The sequence below is a fragment of the Ambystoma mexicanum genome, chromosome 8 (assembly GCF_040938575.1).
Source record: "Ambystoma mexicanum isolate Mex_15411 chromosome 8, UKY_AmexF1_1, whole genome shotgun sequence".
Taxonomy (NCBI): Eukaryota; Metazoa; Chordata; class Amphibia; order Caudata; family Ambystomatidae; genus Ambystoma; species Ambystoma mexicanum.
The window spans coordinates 250,262,684-250,289,893 of NC_090929.1; the positions used below are offsets into that span (position 1 = coordinate 250,262,684).

Consider the following 27,210-nt stretch of genomic DNA (forward strand, 5'->3'; position numbering starts at 1 on the left):
TAACAATAATCCTGTCATACAAGAATGGTCATGGATGTGTGGCGATCCATCTTTGGCAGCGGCAATGACCATAACAATAAGATGGAGCACACAGTGACGAATTCTTTTGAGTCATCACTGATTCCCCTTAGGTGTCCTCCCCCCATGTGACCTGGGGACGGCAGCGATTAACCTGATCCTGACATGGAGGGAGGCTTTATGAGGGAGGATAACATGGGAAGAGACAATTGTCAGAGGGAGGTGGTGACTCCATTTGATGAAACACAGTATTCCCCCCATCCCCTGGGGAAGACCCTCTAACATCTACGTCCTTATTGGCTTGTTGTCACTTAATAGTTCCATCCTATAGTAAAAGTCAGAAAAAAAACGTTTCTCTCATCCAGTCAAACCTCCATCTATAACTCAGTCATTCACAATTCATGCATAACATCTTCTGGCTTTGGTGTGTCTTTATATGAGACTTTTAAACAACATCCAAAAAATTGGATAACAGTTATGGACTTCATCTCTCATAAATCCTCAGGTACTGAGATGCAGAAAGGAGGAAGAGTTCTATGCATATCTATAGAGGCCTGAAGCCTAATACACAGGCGTGCTGTTTTACTGTGCCTACAGTGCACAGGATATTTGAAAATGGCAGGGGCAATGAGAGACAGAATTGTGCAGGAGAAAGCAGCAAGCAAAAGGACATCCAAATCCTGGTAGCTGCTTGAGAGCGCGAGGCACACTTACCGGCGTGGTGAGAAAGGAGGCGAGGTGCAGCAGGCACACTTGAAGGACCGTGAAAGTACTGGAAGCCACAGCAGAGCTCTTGGAGGTATGGTTGTGCCGGGAAGCAGCATTCTCCGGTCCAGGTCACAGAAGGGAGCTGGCAAGTGATCATGGAGGTGCCGGAAACACTGCGGGAATGGCCGCACTGTTTAAGAAGCTGACCCAGTGTGGAAGCTGTGTTGCAAAGGCACACCAAATGTCAGCAATGCCAAGAGCGACCAGGGAAACTGCTGAAGTCCATTGGGGCATACACATGCGTGTTAACAAGTGACTGATTGTTTTGAAAATGTGAATACGGACAATATGTAAAAGGGGTTGAATGCAGACAAAACACAATATTGTTTCAAATATCCAATAAGCAGTCTATTTGAATAACAGCGAGACAAAGTGCAACAGCAAACCACAAGCAAGTAACTAAAGCAAGTGCTACCATAGGCAAATATATCAAGCACCTAGCTAATATGCTATTGCGATATAGTCAAAAGAACAGTGAAACAAAAGAAGTCCTGCAGGCAAGAATACCAGGCATTTGAAATGTTCTAAAGATTCATACATTGTGGGAAGATACCTGGCAGGGGAGTATACCAGGGGGTCCGAGAAGCCCATGAAAGAATTCCTGGCCAAGAAGAATACGAGGCATCAGATGGCATATAATGTTTCTGACATTGTGAGAATATACCTGGCAGAGAAGTATACCAGGGGAACTGAGAAGCCCATGAAAGAAGTCCTGTTCGAGAAGACTGCCAGGCATATGACGTTAAATAAAGTTTCTGACAATACTTAATGTCACAAAATGCTTATATTAGGCATTTAAAGGTATAGACACCTACTTGTTTTTTGAATTTTTGAATTTTATGCTCTGAAAAATATAATGCCTCTTCTCTCTTCATACTAGAAGATGGCTGATGTAATACTTTAAAATACATGAAGCATCTATATATATTTACATGCCCATTGACTGTGCGTCATCTTTATAATTAACTCTAATTATTACAAGTCCAATACCCACTTGATATGGAACATGGCAATGGTGAATACTGCACACAATAGGGTTTGCATATTAACAAAGTTCCTCACAGAGTGAAGTAAGACATATGAATTGTTTGCTGACATACTTTTAAAGTAGTGAAGAGAACTCCTTTTTTTTTTGTTTGTTTGAACTTGCCTGCCAAGTGTATCGGTTCACTTTAAAAGCTACATAGACATTTGATAACAAGTAATATGTATTTCTTGTCAACACCACCTACTGCCTTTCCATGTTATACAATAGAAAACTCAATAACCTTGTGCTGCAAAATACCATACTTTTATCCAAGCTTATAAACATAGAAATTACTTGCCAAGTGTGCGGTCATACACCATACAGATAAATCTCAAGATGGCATCTAAGAAAATTCTAACTAAAGAAACACCCATTTCTACTCCTAATAAAAGGTTGAAAAGTGAATCACTGACACCTAATGAAGACACATATGCTGATACTATGCAGGCCATACTCACTGAAGTAAAAGGGCTAAAACCCTTAATGGAAGCAACAAATGTTAAATAAACTACAGCAAATGGATGGAAAATTGTCTAATTTCAAAACAAGAATGTCTGAGGTTAAACAAAGGATTAGTATTGCAGAGGATGTGACAGACAGAGTTTCTAGACATTCGAACACATTTAAAACACTATAAAAGCATGCTGAAAACCTAGAACATCATAACAGAAGAAACTATTTGCGAATTATTGGTTTACTAGAAGGAGTTCAAGGTGATAACCCTATCTTATTCACAAAGAATCTTCTGACCAAGCTTCTGGAACTTCCGCCTTCAATCAAGTTAAACATTGAAAGGGCACATCATATTTGCCTCTACATACCAGTGCAACTCATCAAGAACTATCATATTTGCCTTATTAGTCTTTACCCATACACTTATGATCCTAGAGAAAGTCAAAATGAAAAAGCACCTAACATGGAATGGCAAAACATTTTTATTACCCAGGATGTCTCCAACACCACAGCTACAAGAAGGAAAGAACTCCTTGCTCTTAGACCTGCCCTCAAACAACTTAATGCAAGATGCAGCATTATTCACCGAGCTATCCTCAAAGTAACTCTAAATGGTCATAACAAGATCCTAACGCCTTGAGACATTTTATTCAAAATCAAAGAAAAGAAGACATGGATACTTCAAAAGCTCCTACCTGAAATACCTTATCGAGATTGTTTTCTCTTTTGCCTATTGCTAATCACCTTTCACCACTCTCTGTTTTGGAGCAGGATGCAAGACGGGCTGTCTTCCCTTGAGGCTCCTCCTCCCCCGACTTATACTCTCCAGTTACCAGCATGGATAGGAGTGGTCGTTTCCTGTTAACCACTACTATCACTAAAGATTTCTTTAACCCTATTTTTTACTTTTCATGCTTGCTCTGTTAGTCCTCCCACCCCCCTTTGTTTTCTTCCTTATGTGTCTTTTAATAATGCATATATAAGAATGAATATTATTTTATGTACTATATATGATCATTTTGAACCTTCCTCACATACACTTAGTGCATGGTTATACTCCATATTAATGTATAAGATAGCCCATCTACATTGTTGCTTTTTCTCAGAGGCATCATACCTGATTTATTATTTTACTCCCGACACTTATGCCACTTAATATAGTTTCATGGAATATCAAAGGGTTACATAATCCAATCAAGAGACAAAAAGTGTTATCTCACCTTAATAGATTCAAACCATCTATAGCCTGTATTCAAGAAATGCACCTTTCTAATGAAGAAGCAGCAAAACTTAAAATGCATTGGGTTGGTCAACTCTTCTCCAGCGCGGCCAACTGGAAGAAAAATTGAGTTATCACACTAATTAATAAAGCTCTTAAATGTAAAGTTTTATTTTATGAATCCAATGATCTGGGAAGATGGGTTTTATTCAAATGAATGATTGATTCCAAAGAATATTCTATACTAAACATTTATGGCCCAACATCCCCAGACCCTAACGTTTGGCAGCTACTTAGAAACCACATGCTCCAATGTGACCCTCATAATTTGATTGTCCGTGGGGACTGCAACCAAATCATAGATCCTTTTCTTGATAGGAAATCTAGTGTATGATTTATTAATAACTCTTCTCACAAACATTTTATTAATTTCATAGCCGATCTAGGTCTTGCTGACACTTGGCGTCTAACTCATCCTACTGATTCTGACTTCACCTTCTACTCTACACTCCACAGCTCCTTTTCACAACTTTTTTATACCCAATTCTATGGTTAGCCTCCTCCTCTCTGCTTATATAGAATCCATTACAATCTCTGATAATGCCACCAATATATATCCAACTTGCATCCTCAACCAACTCTAGAAGTTCAAATAGATTGACATTTAACGCTAACTTACTTAGTGATGACTCCTTCTCTTCTTTCATAGCCCAACAACATAATAACTATTTTGCTGACAACAAAAATGAAGATACATCTATTACAAACAATTGGGACTGCTACAACGCTGTTCTTAGAGTCCATATAATTTCATTTGTTGCTAATAAAAGATGAAAACTCAAACAGGAGTCAGAATCCATCCTTAAACGGCTGAAGCCTTTGGAAATCCAATTTGCTAACAACAATTCTCCTTCCATTATTAAAGATATTCTCATACTAAAATTCCAATATAATAAAATTATCACACAATACTCTTGTGCCAATATGCTTAAATATAAGTCGAGGAAATATCAGCTTTCCAAAAAGGCCAATAGATCTTTAGCAACTTACCTTCAATGCAAGAAGGAAAGGTCTAGGTAGTTGTCCTCAGAGATCATCTGGTTAACAGGAAAGAATCAGACAAAGATATTATTAATATGTTTTTTTACTCTAAACTATATACATCTGAAACTCCTCTTAATAATGCTTATGTTGAGGAATTTCTAAACAATATACCCAGGAACTAATACTCCCAGCTCTCTATAACTTGGGAACTTTTCAACTTAACATATTCGAAATGGCGTAGGCCATGTAGCTTACTGTCAAAGTATATGCCCAAGTATTTATATTCACTCACCACCCTAAGGTGTTCTCTCTAAACACCAGTGTGCACATTTTCTTATACAATAGGGGGGAGAAAAGACCATGATCTTAGTTTTGTTGATATTAATAGCCAAAGATTTGGACTCCATTTTTGAATATTTTTTTAGCTGGTTTAGAATAGCCTATAAACCAGTTGGGCTGAGATCCAGCGACACAATATTGTCGGCATAGCCCATCCACTGAAGTGGAGTGTTTCCCAGTTTTGGGGCGATCGACGTTGGGTTAATTAATGCCACTCCCATGTTAGCCATAACAATGTTGAATAGGAGGGGAGCAAGGATGCATCCCTGCTTCAATCCCTGCTGGGTAGGGATTCAAACAGGCATCCTGCTCGATTGGTGAAGCCGGATCTTAACCCTGGTGTTTCTGTGCAAAGAGATAATCATTGAGAGCAAACTGGCTGGTGAATTCCCATAGGATAGTTTATGCCAAAGCCTATTCATATTGACAAAGTTGAAGGTTGCACTATAATAATGAATGCCACAAATACTGGTCTCTGTCGAACACACCATGCCTGCTGAATAACCATCATCAAGGCAAGGCTGTTGGCTGTCGTACTGAGTTCCTTCTTGAAGCCTGTTTGATTTAGCGGGATAAACTTAGAGACTTCAGCCCAATTCCATAGTTCACTTAACAATAGACAGGCAACAATTTTTACAGAGGTGTCTTGCATTGCTAACAGGTGATAATTACCATGTTTAGCAAGATGACCCCTTTTCCAGATGGGAACTACAATACTATCATGCCAAGAAGGAGGAACGTGCTGAGATTCACCAATCCAATGAAAGATCCAGTGTAGAGTGGTGGCCCAATGAGAAGCATCAGATGTAATGAAGAAGCTCCAAAAACCTTCTGGGCCAGGGGCCCTTGAAGATTTGCTTCCTGTGATCAATCTCAAAATGTCAGTAGGGTGTTTGGACTATGTCCATTTGGCCTGAGGCAAGCCCAACATACATGGCATTGCATCCCTATCCCCCAGGGTTTTGGTGATACATTCAACCTACACAAATTCCTGAACACCAATAATATCCTGGGTTGCAGGAGAATATCCATTTATAACCCCCCAAAACGTTTGAGAATCATTGGCTAAGGCAAATCCCACCAAAGACAACCAATGCAAGCACTCAGAGTGATATCTATGATTTCTCAGCCATTTGCGGTAGATTGTTTTAACTTTATTAACCTGCACAGCATATTTGGCTGAATTCAGAGCCCGTCTACCGACAATGAGTGCTCATTCACAGGTATAACCTCAACCACCACAACTACAGACCCAAAAAAACATTGATCTTAGGGTGCCCATCCAGTTGTCATAACTTGGCCTTTTTAGAGCAAGTTTTCTTGTCAGTGGCGCACATGATAGAGGTGCTACAAGAGCGCTTCCCCTTGTTAGGTATCCTGCTCCATAGGCAATAATGATTACGCTCAGTGGACTTCTTGGACTTCATGACCCCAGAGCACTTGCAAATATTAATAACAGCAATGTAAGGAAGCTTTTGATTGTACATGGGCCAATGGTCCCATGGGATTGTTCCGATATGCCGATGGTGCTAGGAGACTGCCAGACCAGTTGGCACTCCTTAAATCCCTATCAGTGGGCCTTATTACGAGTTTGGAGGCAGCCATGGCTGCCTTCAAACTCGGGTCCGGGTCCGTGGTCCCTGAATGGGGAAATACCGGGCCATTCTGACTTTGGAGGGCCCGGTATTTCTCCATTCAGAGAACCCGGACCATCCCCATTCCCATTTGAGCCCCGATAGGGCTCAATGGGAATGGGGAGCATGCTAACAACAGGCCCGTTAATGACGGGCCCGTTGTTAGCATTCTGGTCCCCTTGTGGGACCCGCAAAGGACGTCTGGTCTGACCAGATCTCCAGAGCGGGTCCCACGAGGGAAACTCGTAATGAGGCGGTACGGGGTTAACAGCGCCGGCACCTTTACCAGTGCTGTTAACCCCTTACCGCCTCACTTGTAATGAGGCCCAGTTTCCAGATAACCAGGTAACAATGTCCAGGATACATGGCACTACCTTGTTCAAGGACCAAACCCCCACTCCCCAAAGGTTAAGTTAAATGCTAGCGGCCAAAGGGTGCAGTGTGCACTCGCTTCTACCACTAACAACAGATACAGACAGGTGGGTGGATTTCCCCTGAGGGCTTGGAATTAAAGGCACATTGGAAGAAAATTGGAAGCAGGTTAAAGGTGAGTCTTTTAGAGTTTTTAGATCCTTTTTGCAGCTTTAGTGCTTGGACAGTGGGGCAATTGGAGAGTACTGCACCTACTACCATTCAGTTTTAATATATAAGCACTCACACACACGTGCCTCAAATGATCAGTTGTTATATGTCATATACGTGACCCAGCCACACGCAAATGAAGAATTGCATCAATTGTGGGCTACCACCGCTTACCGTTTATCGGTGTGCAAGCAGGGGGTCTTCAGCATTCAATGGGTCGTAAGCCGTCATGTCATAGGAGCAACCTTCTACCCCTGCTACTGTTCAGGCATGAGTCGGATGCCGAGGTGGATGCTGAGGCTCCCCACTCCAGCTCTCTGGCTTCTCTGGTTATCCATCTCCGGCTCTCTGGCTCTCCCAGTTGCACACATGGAAATCTCCCGTGCTCGCACTGACAACAGTGCAGCAGGAAAGGACCTCACAACGTGTCAAGCCACTCCTTAGCTGACACAGTAAAACAGCAGGCCACTTCTGACACGTAATTGTAATTGGCACGTAATTGTAATTGGATCATTCGTGCTCCTTCATCAACCTTCCAATTAGGGTCACTATGACTGTTCAAGATCCAGCACATCCTATATCCTAGAGTTTCATTTTTGCATATACTTAGTTTTGATCCCTGATACTTCTCCTGTCTTGATTTAATGTGTTTCACATATGACAGACCCTGTGACACGTTCCATTCATTTTCTCACACCCACCACGGTCCACCTCCTTGCTTGTATTGGCACATTGAACTTTGCTGTGCCATAAGGGGCTGTGTCATATACAAACTACCCCACCCCCTTTTACTAAAGTGATATACTCATGATTTGAATACGTATTTGTGTGGATATATGATATTGATGAAAATGGCACTTTCAGATTCAAATGAAATATTAGGATCTCTGGTGATATCACACGATTCTTCCATTTTATGTATGATGGGATTATTACAATATGCACATGTAAAAATAAGTGGAATATTCATTCTAATCTCTTGAACCTAAACACGATACAATGTGAGTGCATATTCATTGTGGACATAAAGGATAATTTGTTCAGTGAAAAATAAATGCCTACAAAGTTGTATGTGTAAACAGAGCAATTCCATCAAACACAGATTTGGACTTAGTTACCAGCTGAATTTCCTTATGTGTTTTGCTTGATAACAAACACTACTGGCAGGAGTCTTTGCTTGTAATTGAAATTATGGAAGGGCTCTTTTAGTGTACTTATTTTTGGCTTGCTATTCGGTACCTGTGTTTGCCATTCTTTCTCTATACTGATAGTTTATAACAGAGTGTGGGTGTTGTTGTTCTTCAGTGTACTAACTATTCAAGCTGGAAGGTACATGTATTAAGTCGTACACATTTGTCTGTCTTCTTGTCCCACGGGGTTATCATGATGTCGGAACAATTGCATTCCTGGAATGTAATCGTCGCAAAGCCAATAAAAGTGGTGTCTATACGTATCAATCATTGCTTGTATTTGTTGTTGTTTTCTTTGCCTTCATTCATGCCTTTCTATCTCGGACTAAGGCACTCTTGCACACATAGCTGAAGTGTTGAGACATCTATCATCACTTGTAAACCTATTTCTATTTCCATTAGAGCCCTTTCCACTACCGTTTCAGTGCTTAGTTTGCCACATTTTAGCAGATTTGCTGCTGTCTCTGAGGCGCAAAGTGTTCTTCTTAGAGGATGAGACATGTGGATGTATTTGAGGACAGCTCTGCATTGAGGCATCAACTAATCGCATGTATACATGCACAATACACAATAAGCACTGACATTGAAGTACAAATAGAACTTACGAATAATAGACATTGGTGGTGATACCACTGCGTGATGAGGCAGGAATTTCTTGATGTACCATCACAGACATTCGTTATTTTGGTGTGTAGAGCCCCAACACATACCAGAAAATAAATATGAAAACTGGAAAAGCTATGCTAACAGAGGGATTTGTCTAGGCACTTGATCACCCTTGAAGGGACTAGAAATGGCCATGCCCCGCAATTGTACCTCTGGATCATAAGTGTTGATGAAATTCACTGCTGCATCTCCATTATCCAGACATAGATGTCAAGTTCCTATCGGAAATGTAGCTTCATAAAGACAGAATTATTTCTTCTGGGTAAGCCATCCAAGCAGGCACAAATGCAGAGCTGGCTCAGAGCAATGGATCTAAATAGGTTCATTCTACTAAATTCATCATTCACAACCATCTGACATTTTATTACAGCAAAGTACATACACATGGCCTGGTTTTAAGGCAAGCTGATTCCCACACTCAATCCCTTTATGGCCATCATCGAATAAGTCAGACATGTCACCCTAGTCTTTTCCTCACCCATATGGATCGGCATACTAACCTTCTTAAATAACGCTCTCTCCCCACTCTGGCAACAAATAAACTGTTCAAAATTTTGCAGCCTTCCACTTCAGAGGACTGAATAAATTCAATCATATCACTATATTAATCCTGAAATATCTCAACTGACTGCTGCTAAGACTGTATCACCTTGAAGGTTGCATACATACACTTCAATCTCACAACAACCAATGCCCCGTACTACTTGGCTAAACAACTCGACATTCCAGGAGACCATGACAGCACAATGATCAAGGCCATCACAAGATTAGAAACAAACATTTTAAAAAATGGAGAAATTAGGGACCAAACCATAACATTGCTATACTTGCAGATTTTGATTGATCATACAACCTCATATTAGAATAGTGTCCTCACAGTGGCACTTCAGAAATCAGATGGAGCTCAAGCTGTTCCAACAATAGCTGGCCAATCACTAACTGTTGATGAGCCCCTTCTACAGCTTCCCTGCATACTCACTTCTATTATATCGTTGTATACTTTCAATGCAAATAGTTCTGCTTCTCCCTTGCATAGATTGACCCTATATACATCCCATTCATACATACATGCCTGTATATATTCAGACATATATACAAAACGGGCATTACACATAGAGACAGACATTACCTTCCTCAACGGATGCCATTTGCCAGTGTATAAAGTACCTAGTACCCCTTTCTGTCTAGAGGATGGCAAGCAGGTGCCATTAGGGAAATCTGTCGTCCAACTTGTCTGGTAAAGGCCTTCCAGAAAAAGGACGTGCCCGGATTCTTTTTGAACTGCTGGCATCTACATAAATGTTGAACCTGAGCTCCAAATCTTTGCAAGAAGGATGCGTCCTTAAGCAGGAATGTATCAATTACTACTGAAGTCAAAAGATGTATCAATACTGTTGGTTATCAATCATGATTCCTTGGCCTAGAACAAATGGGTTAAGAGATTACTCCAATTAAATAGAAAAAGTGCTAGATTATTTGTTTCAGTGTGTCAATCCAAATGTGTGTCCACCACTTGTTCGACAATTTTCCAAGGCAGCACTTAGCATGTTATTTATTTATATATGTGTTGGCGTTCTATAAGGCAGCAGCCGAGAATACAGTCACTTTGTAGCAGCGCAAATCAAAGGCAAGCTGAAGGGAAATCTAATTTGTCGAAGGATTTGGAACCATTAGGGTCAGCTAAGTGCTAAAGAAAGGGGAAGAGATAGGTATAACACGCAATAATATACAACATAGGCAGTGGAAGTGAGAAAGCAAGGGCAGGGGGAGGAACAATGGAAAAGGCAGAGAAGACATCAAAATATGAAAGTGCAGCAGAGGCCAGACATAGAGGTGATATTGACCAGGCATAAAGCGTTCAGGGTTGAAACAACCTTAGTTACTAGCAACGGATGCTGCAGGGATGACTCAATGAAGACAAGTAACAAGATTTCTAGAAATTACAAGTACTGAATTAAAAGAATAGTCCTGTCTAAGAGAAATATACAACAAAATGTTTGTTTTGTTAGACATGTTGCAGCAAAATATAAATAGTCAAGATAAAAACCGTTTGCAATGATGTTCCCCCAAATTCTAATATTAATGCCTTTTAGCGCGTTAGATGTATTTGTATGAAAAGCCATTTCTGAAAAGGCGCACTGATGCAATGGACTGTGAGGGATACATAAAGATATTTGGGGCCGTGATCCCCATCTCCACTAACTTATTTAAAAAACTACTGTACAGTATTATCCCAAACGGCTTTGTTGCCAATTAGCCTCGTATTTACTGTAAGTCCATCCAGCAGTTTTCACGCTATGGGCCTGATTCATAGGAGCTGTTTATAATGGCACAATCCCATAGGAAAACGTTCTGTGAATCATACCCTATGTGTTTTCAATGGATGACACTTTTTCTCTACGGGAAAATGAATGGGAGTAATCCAAGCTTTTTCTTTGTTTTCTTTAAACAAAATATCAATTGTTTTACACATGTTCCTACAATTTCTGTTTTGGAGTGATCCATGGCACGAATTTCTTTGGAAAATCTCACCTAACTTCACTCAGAGACTCAAACGTTATTGGCAATAGAATTTTGGGGGGAAGTCAATGCAAATTGGTTTTATCTTAACTTGCCGGTTTATAATATAGGATTGGGAACTATACATGGAAATTAACAGCGCATTAGCAAGAAAAGATCAGTGGGAGAATTATAGCAGCCGACAATAATAATAGAGTGAGGCAGAAGGTTAATAGCAGTGTGTACTGGGGGAAATCTTTGTACCAAAACGACATGCCTTACTGGTGAAAGATCCAAAACTTGTACTCTCTCTCATTCTGGGCATCTTTCTGCCATGGTTGCACTATCACTTAACCTTCCCTACGAATGCATGAGTACCTTCAACTGGGGAATATGCAAGGAGTAAGCCCACTCAGAAGGAACCAGAATATCGCCACCATCTAGAGAAAAGTGGGCTCTCTTTAACGGGAGTGTATATGGTGTCAGTAGCAAATACTACACTCTGTGTCCTGTGAAGGGGTGCATTCGAGAAGGTAGACACAGCACCATGGCAAATTGTTGTGAATATGTCCATCTTTGAGCAGAGCACTGCTATGTATGTTACCTTTGGACAGGTCTGCCACCTAAATCCTGTAAGCAAGACTGATTCCTCATTGTATATATGAGCCACATTTGTGGTTAAGGCAGAACAAGGCACATTCGTTATTTTGATTACATTAAGGTGTTCCTAAAAGTCCTAATAACAATGGATAAACCACCGCAACTGGAATACATCATGGGCTCTTGTTGCCATTTTGGGCTTCTTAGGAATATGCCCATAATTACAAACAAGAGGAGATTGAGAATAAAAAGGTTACAAGGCTGCCCAATTAACATTAACCTTTTCCCACGTCTTCCCTACGGCCGGGGCACATTTCAGTTCTCACTTGAGAAACGTTGCTACAGTAACCTAACCTTCCATCATGTCATGTGCTGAAGATCTTTCCTACCATTGTAAGGATCTTTGTGTAGATTTATTGCACCAGTTCTCATTGAAATGGGAGAACCGTAGAGTGGCAGTGCTTACCATTGACCCTGAAACAAAGTGACCGAGGGTGAAAAGATGACCATATTCTTCTGCCAGGTTAAGAGGAAACATTAAAATCCAGAAAGTCATTGAGGCCAAAGACCAAAGCCATGATTCAGAAGCTACGAGAGCCAGTCACTGACATAATCTGGATTCTGTTGGACTGTGGATAGTAAAGGTTAAGGGGAACTTGTGGTAAGGATTTCAAGCTCATAGTGATATTATCGGAAAAGTATTGGAATTCTAATTGCCACTTTAAAATATGTTCCAAGGTCTCCATGGTTTTGTTCAGTCCAGGCATAACATTTGGTAAACTCACACCAAGGCAGGGCTAATAGCAACAGCTTTGCAGAGAACATTATGGAATCTCTGTTGTCCTCAGCATGAGTGGTAGGTAATTACAGTATAGGAAGAGCTAGTTTGACAGGTTCTTTGTTTCCGAAATGTTAGGAATTGGCTGGACAAATACATACATAAGGAATTATGTTTCTATTTGGGGGCAAATATTTCATACATGTGGGCCATGGATAATTTCGTAATGGCCAAAGCAAGCATTCATTCTTTTTCCAAGGATAGTCTTACAAATGGAGAACACATCATGCTGCTCAGATGTTAACATTTGCATCAAAATTAACATTTGCTTCTTCAATCTCCATAGGAGTAACCTTGGCTGTTTCACAAAGGCTCAGAATTATAGGCGATATTTACCTATTTAGCTCATTAAGCACATCAGTGTACCATCACCTAAAAAGACTCCCTGCGGTAATCCTCATCAAACTTTTCAAAGTCCTCATGTGCTAGGATATAATGAACATCATCAGTAATTAAAACATGCAATTATTTACTAATCATTCAACCCATTCTGTTATCCATGAAGCAGCAGCATCTCTGGCCTTGTGCACTGAACAAGTGCACAGGGAGTTTGCCGCTAATGATGCCCACTGGCAGATACTGCTATCTATTATTCTTTCAAGGACTTGTATTTCTCTTTAAGAATGCAAACCAATCCCTCATAATGACCAAGTATACCTTGAAATAAAACAACACGTACTCCCTTGGCATGTGTCTCCTTTAATTAGCCAGTGCCATTTAACAGCAAGATTGTTTTATGTGTTTTTAAATGTGTGCTGCCATTGAAATCATCTCAACAATAAGATGGCTTGATTATGGAAAGGGATGTACAATTGCAGAAAAATGGCGTTGTTCTTATTGACAGAGGCGAACCGCCTGCAATAACATTAGGAGACTGTTGCTTATGATCAGCGTGTTGGGCTGGGGAAGAATCCATCACGTATCAATGCTTCCAGTTGCGTTGGCCTGCTAGGAATGAATCAATTGCTACACTAGGCCAGTCCATCTTGCCTCATTTGCTCTGGGGCTGGGAGGACGGCTCCTGGGCAACACACTTTTCTTGGACAAAAGCCAATACAGAGATCACAGACTTGATGCCCAGTACCATGCGTAGAGGCTGGACTCCAGCATGAAGCGTGATAACATTTTTTTTTAAAAACTCATTCTTTATATGGTTTCTCGAGCATGCAAGTGATACCTTTTCTTTTGTTGTAGGGGGTATTTTTTCAATAACATTCATAAAAAGAAGTTGGAGAATTTTGTGCCTCACTCAGGTGAAACGTTTTCAGGTAGGAGGTTGGGGTTGCACAGGGCGGGATGGTGGATACTCACTGCCGAATAAGGGTTACTATATCATCAGCAAGGGAGCAGCCAGAGTGGGGATCATTAGACTGAGATAGAGGGGTGCTGATCAGATCAAGAACACATTTATTTTATTTTCCCTGTTCTTTGTGGTAGCGCTTATGTCAGGTTGGTGATCCAGTTCTCCAGAAGAAGTCTGGGTCACTATCGATTATTTATTCTCCTGCTTGGGAGAGTGTATTCCCTGAGAAGATAAAAGATAGATGACGGGTATGATCCTCAAGTTGGAAGGTGCTAAAACGCTTTGCAGTTATATGAGATGGGAGGCTGCGACTTCCCAGATGACCCAAAAGACCACCAGTAAGGCCCAATAAAGGGATGAGTAAAAGTGCAACAGCGAGCTGGTACTTACGGTATCAGTGCTCTCGCTGTCAGTTTATTCCACAAATTCAAAGGAAATTCCAACACAAAGTCAGCATCCCATTAAATAGGAAGTTTTTTTAATTGCTTGTCAGTACAGCTGACACGTGTTTCGACCACCACGTGGTCGTCCTCAAGGCCAAATGAGAAATATAATGTCCATCTCAGATGTTTAGGTTTCCATAACCCAAATACAGGTTTGATGGTGCCAAAAGTGGCTTACGCATAATGCATTGTATCCTTATATTCGTAGTGAAAGTCACATGTAGAGCTAATTGCGTCTTGCCATTGTCATTCAAAAGTAAATATTTACGAGTCAAATTCCTCATATTCAATTTTCGTTATTAATCCCTACACAATGTAAGCAACCTGCTGCTGGAGATAGGTTTCTCGCTTACATTGTGCAGCGATTAATCCCGAAAATTGAGTACGAGGAATTTGAGCCTGTGGCTCCAACAAGCATATCTTCTAAGCAGAGACAGTGGCGCCTTGCATACTTTCAACAGCAGGACTGTATAGATTAAAACCTCATTATCTTGCAGTGTGGATGCACCTCGGGAGGATAGCTCAGGGGCAACAAGCTCGCCTTGGGAGCAAGATAACGCGGAGCAACACAGGTTTGATCCCTGGGTCCGCACTTAGAAACCTCTGGGTATTAAGCGCGTTATAAATAAACAATCACAATTACAACTATGCCCAGCAGACGCTGCCAACCATTTAGGTAGACCCTTTCATGGAGCTGGTCTTGTTTTTGGGGATGTTTACTGTTTGTTGAATGCTGGCACTGGTTCCTTTGTTAGTCAAGGCTATCCTATTGGCAATATTAATTGGTGGCTGTCAGCCAGCTAGCTCTTGTTCCACTGGGAAATGTACTGCTCAGGGCATTCTGGATGCGCTAGAGTGGAGTGCATGGGTTGGAAGATTTCATACATTGAGGCACCGGATCAACTTTAGGTTGCCCTGTGCCTAAATGGATGCTTCCCAATGGCTATCGTCCACAGAACCTTTGCGGCCAGATCAGGATTGAATACGGCATTCAGTACCAAGGAAATGCCGGTCTATAAAGTGAAAGGTTTACTCTTCAGCTTGAGATAGCTCCCCCTTAATCGGACAAATGTTGAGTAAGCAACTGTCATATGGGGCAATGTACTGCATCGTGCGCACTCGTGCAGGATAGAAAATGCAGGGAGCTATTCAGGCAATTCCTGTAGCCTAGTAGAGCTGGTGGGCCTGGTAACAACAGCTACCAGGAGCTACATTTCACCCTCTTGGCCAACTAGTGACGGTGGGTGTGAGAGAGGAACTAACCTGCTCATGAGCAGAGGTTGCATTGACCTATCACTGGGACAAGCTTCTACTATTGGCTGCTCAGGTGCTCAGAGTTTGGTCAGACATTGGAATTGAGGCAAAGAAAGATTAATTCGTTTTCACAAGACCAAACACTTAACAACTTAACCACACGACCTAGTAGTGTTCTGTTGAGAAACTCTCTGTCAGACCTTGCACTTTCCTATGTTCACTGTCCCTTTTCTGTGCCGACTCGTTTTTTTGTGTGAAAGAGATCACCAGGCCAATTGCAGAGTAGCTTCAATTTACAGCCAATTAATTTGAGCATAGTGGCGGTTATCATTTCCGTGTAATAGCCCTCACAATATTGTCTTAAACACAACATACTAGCACTTAGCCAGTTTCAATGCTGGTGCCGGGAAGCACCCGACGGTTCACATGAATATTTAATGCCAAGCAGCATTAACTCAGCGGTCCTGGGAATTGGACAGTAATAAGGGATCAAGTAGATGGTGATGTAGTGCTCGTGAGCATCTTCGAGCCAGGATCCCTGGTATTGTTATGCTTCCCTTTCTCTCTGGCCCACATGCCACCTCGCTCCAACTTGTCTCACCCTCCTGCTTTGTGTAGTATCATTCTGATAGAAGTCAATAGGGGCATCGGGATTTCATGGGATCATAGCCTTTAGACTTTCAGTAATCCTCCAAAATGTGCCTGCAACTCCTCTCAAAATGGGAAAAACGATTGCACAAAATGATTCTTGAACTTTGCTATCAAGTTGGGTACAATGTAAACTACATGTCTCCTCACCTATCACTTTCACCCTCCATGTATATCTGAAATACAGAGTAACCAATACTAGAGATTACAAATGTACCTTCCTGTATATTTGCTCTTTACTGAAAACGTTGCTGACAATGGGATGACAGCAGTCCTTTCTATGGTATCTTGGGGGACTTTCGTCCCCATCGGGTGTGGAATGAAGGCTCTTGTACTATCTATGGGGCAATGTGATCCGACTACTCATGCCAAGGTGACCATGTTTATTGGAAAGGTCAGAAGAAAACGTGCTCAGTATTCCAGAATCATTACTGGGGAAAGTCTGTTGCCAGCTAACATGGTTTAGCACTCATCCAAAACGTTAATCTTTAAGAGAGGAGTCGTTTCACTGCACTTCTGAAATGCTTGGCTCAGATCAATTGTGGATATTCACAAAAAAAGAAATAACCCAAATTTCTGGAGTGCCTTACGCATGGAAGGATTTTATATGCTAAATTGTATGTTTTAGGTAAATGAAATGTTTTAAAATTAAGGGCCTAATTCAAGCAAAGTGTATTTTTATGTATTTATGTATTTCACTTAAAAAGTGTGCAAACAGGCCAGAGGCATTGAGGTGTTGTTACAAACCAGTTACATTCAACAAGATCAAGTTAGACTAGCAATACAGTCTTAGCAGACAATCTAATCAAATAGCAAGGTTCTGAGGGCTTTATCTAATATGGTTCAGTTCTTAGGGTAGGGGGCAAGGAAATTCACTGTATGGCTGCAATGTAGGGTAAGCTCAAGTCACCAACTTTGGCACATCTGAAATTAGGTTGGACGATACCCTTGGCTTATGGCATTTTAGTTGGTCTGGCAAAGTAGGCTCTACAAATGTTCTGGGAGAAGTAGGGGTGGGCAATGTTGGAAAGTTATGTGTGGGTAATGGACATACGTTTGAAGACAATTAATTTCCTAATGTGTAGTTAGTGTACCTATTTCCTGGCAGGGGAATGTGTTCTCTCTTCGGGATGCTAAGGGCTGCTCAGAGCACATTGTTTTGAATAACTTGCAACTTCTGGATGTTTTTAGAAGAGGTACCATTGAAGAGAGTGTTACAGTAGTACAGCCTCGAGCTGTGAGACGACTATCTGTAGTCAGAAAAGGTTTGGCTGCATTGAGTAATTTAGTTGCATAAGCTGCAGAAGAGGCAATAGCATTTACTTAACGGGACAAAGAAGAGTGTAGAGTTGAAGTAGACCCCTAGAGTCTTGACAGGTACCGAGACTGGGATCACAATGTCATTGATACGGTAGGCCTAGTTTTGGATGTTGAGATTTTTAAGTAACTCAGGGGACCCTGCCAGCAAGATTTCAGTTGTATCCCCATTTAAGCAAAGGTAGTTTGCCGCCATCATGGCCTGGATGGTGGAATATTTTGCTTTGAGGGTGATGGTATCATCTGAATAGTTGCCAGTAAGCGGTAGGAACATTTGCGTGTCATCGGCATAGTTGGTGTAGGCTATGCTGATGGAATGAAGGATGCCAAAGAGTGGTCTGGTGAAGATGGTATATAATGTAGGAAATGTCCACAAGCCTTGAGGAACTCCACAAGGGATGGGGTTGGGAGCAGCACTGGCGTTCTCTGCAAACACCCCCATAACTCTCCCTTGTAATAAGGAGGCAATCCAGGCTGTGGCTTCGAGGGAATAGTTGGCCAATGTCGTGAGATGGTGGCAGAGGATTGTATGATCCACAAAGTCGAATGTTGCTGATAAGTCTAATAGGAGGAGGAGGGCAGGCTTTCAGTTGTCCCACTTTGCACTGCACAAATACACTTTGCACTGCTCTGTGAATCATGGTGTTTGTTGGCAGTGTAAAGTCACTTTGCACCATTCTAAACATTCCATGAATTAGGCCCTTAGTATGTTAGTTGATGGACGGACACAGCCACACATTACAATTGTGGTTATTTTTTATAATATCCAATTGCCATTGATCTTCCAAAATTTGTTAAAAGAATGTTTGAGAGACAAGTGCAACATCAGTCTCATTTGGTCTATTTGAGATTTGCATAATCTTACTCTGTACACACAGCCCGTGCTGCAATTCTAGGGGAAGAAATACAATGTTGGAGTTCAGACTCCTCAGAAGGTCACTATTGGGGATTGAGGAAACCCCCAAAGGAAAGGTGGGTAGGGATGTGGCAGAGGCAGACACACACATGGAGCCCTTATGGCTGGCCTGCTCAGATATACGGGCATTCCATGTGTGCCAGCCTTTTGTGAAGGCTGAAACATTTGCTATAGCTATGAACTCTTGAAGCCCAGCCTTAGCATCTCGGGCTAGATCCTGGACAGAGGCAGACTGGTTTTAAGGGAATTTACTTAAGCATTTCAGAGACTTGGAAAGACCAGAAGGACTGTGACAGTCACTGGCATTTCAACTTGACATGCATAAGGCTTTGCTCCAAGACTAGTAAGATGTTAAAAAATATTAAAGTGTTAGTAAATTGTGAGGACTATAGTTCTTCTCTAATCAGCGCAGCTCCCTTAAATTGTGGGTGAAGTTTGGTTCACTTATAGCGGTTCAAAATCCCATCCTGGTCTAAGAGTGAGACTCTAGTTCCTGCCCTAACAACAAACAAAATAGAAAAAACGAAATAAACAATAATTTTTTTATTATGATGAATAAACTCTTATAGTCAAAATATATACATTTTCTTGCAGGGATGTGCATGCAGTAACATTGCATACGTGCTTCTTCTCATCTAACATAATATCTGTCTATGCAGCAAGCTCAATTCTATTACAGGTGACTTATTTATTTTATTGTATTTTTATAACACGCTTCATACAGTGCTGTAGTTTGGTTTCTAAGCACAGATCCGGGATTTGAACCTCTGTTGCTCGGCCTGGTCTTGCTTCCAAGACCAGCGCATTGCCCTGTGCTATCCTCCGGCAGTATTTATAACGACAAGTCTATCTGTGATAGGAGATTTTTACTATGTGTTATTGCCAGCATAGGTGGCCATGCCAGTAAAGAGCATCCTCACCACACTATTTGTATTTGTATTTCCAGCACCAGAAAGACTCAGACTATAGGGCCGCCAATACTAAAACTATGTGTTTCTAATTCCAGTGCAAATGGATCTCCTGCTAGAAGTTATATTGTGGCTATCTCTAATAGCTGACCTGTCCACCTAGAAATATGCTTTCCTAGAAACGTTCACCATTCAACTGTGTTAACTTGGCCAAAAAGGGTGTTGCATGACGTGTGACTGTGATTGGGATATCAGTCTTACCTCCCTTTGAACTTTCTCAAGAGATGTATGATTAGGTGAACTCTGAATCACTGTACATAGCATTACCACTCGGGAACAACCTTTCAAGGCCAGTACATACCTGTAAGTCCAAACTAAATGTTCAAGCAAAGTGGGGGCCATTATTGAAGCCTCAGAGCCCTTTCCCGCTTTTATGTCCCTTCACTGTGGGGTTTATCACCTTTTACATCCTGTCAAATCATCATAGTTAGTTAGGGCAACAGGTTTTCTGCCATGAAAAGACACTCAAATGTGTGTGTGTTTTATAGTACAAAAAACAAAGCCATGCAAAGATGGCAGACCTGAAATAAACAAACGGAAGAAGAAACAATTCTCTTCTATTTTCATGGTGGGGTCAAGAGTTTCTGCGGACCTTCAGGTCAATGCACACTTTAGGGAAACGAATGCAAAAAACAAGCTCTTGGGAGTTGGAGTGGGATGTGGGCGGGAAGAACTTTTTTGAGAGTGAGCAGCAGAGAGGCGGAGGAGAGGGTGATGCAAGCCATGAGAATGTTTGGAACGAGGCCTGGTGACAATGGTGACAGCTTGCAAGCCAGGTATTCCCTTTGGCCTACATGGTCGATCCAGGTGCTGAATCCTTGTGCACGAGTCACTCGATCCAGGAGATGAATCTGTGTGCATGAGTCGCTTCATCCAGGAGCTGAATCCTTGTGCACGAGTCGCTCGATCCAGGTGCTGAATCCTTGAGCACGAGTCGCTTGACCCAAGAGCTGAATCCGTGTCCATTAGTCGCTTGATCCAGGTGCTGAATCCGTGTGCATTAGTCTCTTGATCCAGGTGCTGAATTCGTGTGAATTAGTCGCTTGATCCAGGTGCTGAATCCGTGTGCATTAGTCGCTTGATCCAGGTGCTGAATCCGTGTGCATTAGTCGCTTGATCCAGGTGCTGAATCCGTGTGCATGAGTTCCGCGCTGGTCACTGAGATTCTTGATTTGATCCGGAATCTGGTTTAGAAAATTCCCATTAATCTTCCGCTTCTATTGTGTTTTTAGTCTGTGACAAGCATAAATACTAACATTGAGGATTAGGAGGGTTTATGGTGCTTTTTTTTCTTTTCATTTGTGAAGTCTTGCTTAAAAAGGGAACACATATACAAATGTGTTAGAACATGTTAATTAGCATATAAAAAAGTAATATTCAAGGGTGTATTTAAAGTCTGGAGAATGTGTAGTAGATGACTGGCTTGGCTCTTTCCTTGTATGACTGACGTCTCTGTGTTTCTCTCCTCCCAACCACAGGACTCCACAGAATGGAGCAAGAATGAGAGGAGCAAGGCAGGGAGAAAAGCATGAACTGGAGGTTCGTTGAGGTCATCTCCTTCCTGTTTATATGGGACCATATCACAGTACAGCCCGCCCACCAGGAAGCGACCACTGTTGAGCAACATGTCTCTAAGGAATTTGATTGGCTTATTTCAGACAGGGGGCCCTTCCACCATTCCCGGAGCTACCTATCCTTTGTGGAAAGACACCGTCAAGGATTTACAACCCGATATAAGATATACAGGTACAGTTACAACAACAACTCTGTGTAATGCAACAGAAGGTTCTGGAGAAACATGATCAGCTGTGCCCTTTGACTGAGCATGACTGAGCATAGGGATGAAAATCAAGGGACACATGTATGAAAAGAAGAGTCCATTCATGATTATTCTATGCATAAGAGACTGAATGTGCAAATAAGCATGTGGAGAAATAAGTGGGAAAAGGAGTGACTGGACTGATGCATCAATGAATACAAAGTGAATTTGTTGTTCATTGCATGTGTGAATTAGCTTGTCAGCAAATCACTGTTCACTTGAGTGACTGAGTACATAGGAATACAAATGAGTGAGGGAATACGCAGAATAACTAGTGAGATAAAACACATGTGAGTAGATGGGGACATTCCTGAGTCGAAAATGATGTAATAACTTAATGAATGATTGCATGCATTGATGAACATGTGATTAAATAATCATGGACATGGAAGAATGTGCCTGATGGAGCAATTTTGAGGACACACAAAAGCGAGTTAATACAACAATGAGGATATGATTGAATAGGTGAGTCAGACATTGGGAGAAATATACTTAAAGTAAACAGGTGCATCACCGAGTGAGTTAATGACTCAGTGTATGAAGAAGAAGGCAATCTAAGGAATGTAGGTCTCAATAATCGGTAGTCACATAAATAACAGAGTGTGGGAACTGATGCATAAATAGACACACACGTGAACAAACGATGTAGCTACTGAATCAGTGAATGAATGAATACGTGCATCAGAGAGCACGCAGGGTATATCAGTGAGTGATGCATAAGCATGCCAAGAAACAAGTTCATAAGTGCATGGTAGCAAGAATGCAGCGATGTGTGGATAGGAGATTCAAGGAGTTAGGTGCTGCATTTGAAAATAAGTGAGCAAAAGTGTGTTTGTGTGAAAAGGGAACACATGTGTGAGTAGGTAAATGAACGAGTGAATGAGTGAGAAAGTGAATCAGTGATTGACTGACTCAGTTGAACTGAATGGATGAATACGTTTGAAAGAAATTGAGCAACTATCTGTACTTTTGAATGGATTAGAGAATATGACTCCTCTGCTGGTCACAGAGGGAGTTCTAGCGGTAGGGGGATGCTTCTCTGTCTATAGTTATTAAACCCCCTTGAGTGTGTACTAGCTCATGACATACTGCCTGCTTGAAACCAGTAGGCACACAGGAAAATAACAGCAAAAGGAAGCAATTTCCAATCAATAACGTACAATGCTGTATTTTCTATTTTAATTTCACTGACCTTTATTTAATGTCACTGACCTTTCCATTATTGGTCAGCATGTCTAAACCAGTGCGTATTACTGCTGACACATCTATTGGCTCTTGAGCTTCACTGCTCCAAAACAATTGTTTCAGATTGATCTACTCTCTCTTACCCCACACACATACTGAAGAGTATTCAGGGTTAGCTACCCTACCCAGTAGTGTCTTGGATGGATGTCTGGTACGGCCCCTCGCGCCCTGTTCAGGGGTTCTGGCGACATGACAAACAACCTCAGTGCCTCTGCTGCCTTAACTTGGGAAATGTGGGGATCTTTAATACTTTCTATTCCTGTGTTCTCTTGCCTCTCTGATAACACTGTTTACTGCTGTACTGAAGTCAGTAGGATGGTAGTAGCGTCATGTTTCTCACCATAGCGCTTTATGTCAGATTCCGGACACTAAACCTGTGACCTATCTTCCATAGGGTAAAAACAGGAATCACTGAAGAGATCATTTTCAAATCTCTAGGATTGATAGTAGGAAATTCAGACAACATCTGATTTAACTCACCCCTATTCCTTAGGCTGCGTCCAGCTCTCTCTGTGGATTAAGGCCCCAAACACCAGCACCTGTGTTTCATGGATGCTCGCACTGTTTACTTCAGATAGCTGAACTAAAACTCTCTGTGGCCGTGCAACACACTGCAGAATTTTCAGGTGCATCTGGAAGGCAGCATGATAGCACTATATAAAAGTGCACAGTCATCTTATTTGCTTCTGGTCAATGTAATGTGTACACCATTTGCTTGGGGTGTTCATCGTGTTTCACCTGTGTTCCGTAAGTTATTCAGTCATTTCCACTGGCTGTATTACAATAGCCACCTTTGCTTGAAGCAAACACTGGACTTGAACCTCCATCCACATTTATAGAAGCCCCCTCCTCCTCCCAAAGCACATCCTTTGTATAGATTTGAAGACTGTAGTAAAATAGGGGGGGGAGAAAACTTCATGTTTTAGGGCCTCATTACACGGAAGGCGGTGATCCAGGGTGCTTTTAGCACCCTGGACCATGCCGGTAAATTACCGGCACCGCCTTTGCGGAAAGGGGATTTACCGCCCCATTCCAAGGTTGGTGGGGCGGTAAATCCCCCTTCTGCCATTGCCCTTCCCCATTCCCATTTCTGCCCCATAGGGCTCTATGGGAATGGGGAAGGCGCTAATTACGGCACCGCAATTTTGCGGTGCCGTAATTAGCTCCGAGGTCCCTTAGCGGGTTGGTTTTTAACGCCTGCAAAAAGCAGGCGTTAAAGCACCAACCCGCTAAGGGACCCCGTAGTAAGGCGGTAATGGTTAACGGTCACCGTTACCATTAACGGTGGCCGTTAACCATTACCGCCTTCCGTGTAATGAGGCCCTTAGTCATTCCGTGCAACAAACCTATATTCGTGTTTTTTTTTTTTTTTTTTTAAAGGAATCTGCAGTATTTACAATAAATAAGTAAGGCTGAAAAATACATTTCACTAAATTATATACAATACTTTTTTGGAACTAGGAAAAGAATTGGATCCAGTGACTGTCAAGCTGAATGATGAATGATGGTAGATCAACCTCCGGAAAATGTGTGGGGCTAATATGCACACATTTTTCTATGCTCACTGCACGACTTAACCATCGACCCGTGTACTCTGGGTGGACACAGCCTACAGGTGTAGTCCCCACTGTCATATTTAGTTGAGATATGACAGCCAGGAGTACACCATGTCATCTCTGAAGGGGGAGGCCAAACCTTCCCCCTGCCATGGCCTGCCTAAATAACTATGCAATGTTCCATGAATGCCAACTCCGGCCCTCAGTATCCATTGACAGTGAAATCACATGTATGGGACGACGTGTTTACCATAGTCATCCCCAAAGGGAGACCCCATTCAGAAGGTACGAGAATGTGGATTGACAGATCCAGAAAGTCTGGTCTAGCCACAGCTTCAAGGCAGACCTACCGCTTTAATGGCAGGTTTATCAGGAACCACAGAGAGCCCCATCAAACAAAAGGACCCTATCATCCATAGCAGACAGGAAGATAGGTAGGACTTAGTATTACATGTTTTCACCCCTTTACCTTTTCTGTGTCAAAGCACTCTGGTTATGACCTCACACATGCAGGAGATTGTTGCTGGGGACCCAAGTTTGGTTCATTAGGGTAGGCCAAGCCTACACCAAGCCTTGTAGTACATTTGGCTTTAAGAGAGGGCTGAGGACCTCTTTTGGCAGATCATCTGAAAGCTTCACCAGAAGCATAAGGAAGAACTCATCATTGGACCCTGGCTGAATGTACAGTCTGCCTTACATATTCCACCAGTGAAGAAAGGCCAGGACCTCCAAGAAGGAAGCAAGATCCCTCCCCTAAACATCTGCCAGAGAACAGAAGGAGATACCAAATCCAGAGGACCCTCCAGCAGTTCAAGAACTGGTACCCAGCCACCACACAGCATGCCCTTCTATGCTCTGCAGCAAGACTCCTAGGTGGGAAGTTCCATAGAGTGCCTGAAACAAACTGGAAAAGGCAGCTGCCTGCAACACTCTCCTCAGCATTTGGCCATCTGCCTTAAAGGATGACACACGCCCAGTGAAGAAGCTTGGAGGAGTGCATCGACAGGCATCTACTGACACCCGCATTAAACGACATTTTTGAGCCAGTGTAGCACTTCGAGTTGCAACTTACTGTACCACACTGACTGTTGTTACGCTGCAGTCGCTAAAGCCAGCTGAGACACCTCGACCAGTGCTTCAGAACTCCCACCCAGCACTGAGATGATTCCTGACCCTGAGCCAGCATGTAGGCCAACCTGCAGGTGCCCGTCCAGCTTCACTCGCCAAACTGCCTGCCGCCTGATACCCACAGCTGTCCCCCTTCTTGAACTCTGTCGCAGAAGCTGCAAAACACCCTGAAACTGACTTGAGCATATCAAGCACTAAGAACTCCTACAGCACAAGGTACATTGTGGTTCTGTCCCCCTGGTCCTTCTCTGAGGGCCCCTAGACACATTTGATGACCCGTTGCTCCCATTGTGTTCAGAGGCGTAGCCAGGATTGTCTAACAAGTGGGGCCCAAACTAATGTAGTTAGGCCCACTGCAGTGACATTGGCATCTGTAAATGCCAGCACAGCACTGCTGAGTGAGAATATACAGATTTTGGGTGGGCCTTACCCACTCAGGCACTACCCTGTCTACACCTCTGTGTTGAAAACAAGTATCCTTAAACTATTGCAATAATTTATCATACCGACTACCCTCCTGTCAGTATCCAGAGTGCATCCCTTTTCCTTCTTTGAAACGGTCTGTCCTCTGCATCCCTTTGCAGGGTGGGTTGTATTTTATACTGTGGCAAAACTGTCTGTTGTGATAATAATAAAGTAGATATTTGTATACAACCTTGACTGGACAGTCCTGTTTATCATTGGGTAATAATTGTATTTTTTCTGTGTTTCAACTAACCAATGATCCACAACCTTTCAGAGATAAACCTGCCATTCTGTCCACATTACCACAATTGGATAAGGAGGTTTATAATTTGTTTGTGATTCCAATTTTTTCGGATACTTTCTGGTGTACTCGAAGCGTGGAGCTGATTGATGGTTTAGAAACCGAAATTCATCCCTGCACCACTGGTGCCACAGAAGTTGATTTGTCACTCCATTTGCCAATTTTGCCAGATTAATATATGGCACTGAACCTTTACTCTCTGAAAATGCTATTTATTTAAACAAAGCTGTAAAAACATTCATAAAAGCTGTATTTCAAGTCCACGGAATCCTTGGAGTATCTCATTGTGTTAAGAATCTGTAAAGAGTTCTAGCTGCAGGTTTCACATAAACCACCACAGGGTGCACATTGACCAGCCAAGTGAACATTCCAAAAGCATGCCAATGGGAGAAAAGGTGAGAGTGATTTTATTTTAAAACAATTGTATAAAGAGCACACTGATAAAATAATGTTCAGTTGCAATTTCTAAGACACATTGTCATTACTGCCCAAACAAATTAACTGTGTAGGACCAAGGGTGTTTTAAAGTTAGATTAGGCACATCTAGAGCAAAGTTGGCTCAACCCAATCCCTACCAACCATTTAGCGGCACAGATCAGTCATAACATCCTGCCTGACAATGTTTTCCAACTGGATCCTAAACATTTTCTCAGATAAGGTAAGGGACTTGAGCCAGTTATATCAATTTACGATTGTCATTGCCCTACTCCTTCAAGCCTTTCAGGGAGCTAGTCTCTTCAAAAATCCTCCCATGTTTTCTTTATGTTTGCAGTTGGTAAGCATAGCACTCAGCAATAATGTAGATATCTTCCTCCCTTGAACAAAAGTGAAATTAAGTTTTCCCAATGGAAATGCAGATCTACAAGTAGTAGACTCAGAGGTTGATGTATTCCTGGAGGCCATGAATAGTGCTCTTACTTGAAACAGAGAGTGGATCACATCCCAAACACGTTTTAAGTATTGAGAAGGA

At 42.1% G+C, this 27,210-nt stretch overlaps 1 protein-coding gene across 1 annotated transcript in view; it reads left to right on the forward strand.

Annotated features, from left to right (window-relative positions):
• The window catches only part of BRINP1 (BMP/retinoic acid inducible neural specific 1), a 619,275-nt gene that overhangs the window by 139,216 nt on the left and 452,849 nt on the right, over positions 1–27,210 (forward strand). The window contains exon 2 of the mRNA XM_069609661.1: positions 21,205–21,472. Within this exon, the coding sequence (XP_069465762.1) occupies positions 21,255–21,472 (218 nt within the window). The 5' untranslated portion in view covers positions 21,205–21,254. The remainder of the gene's footprint in view (positions 1–21,204; positions 21,473–27,210) is intronic.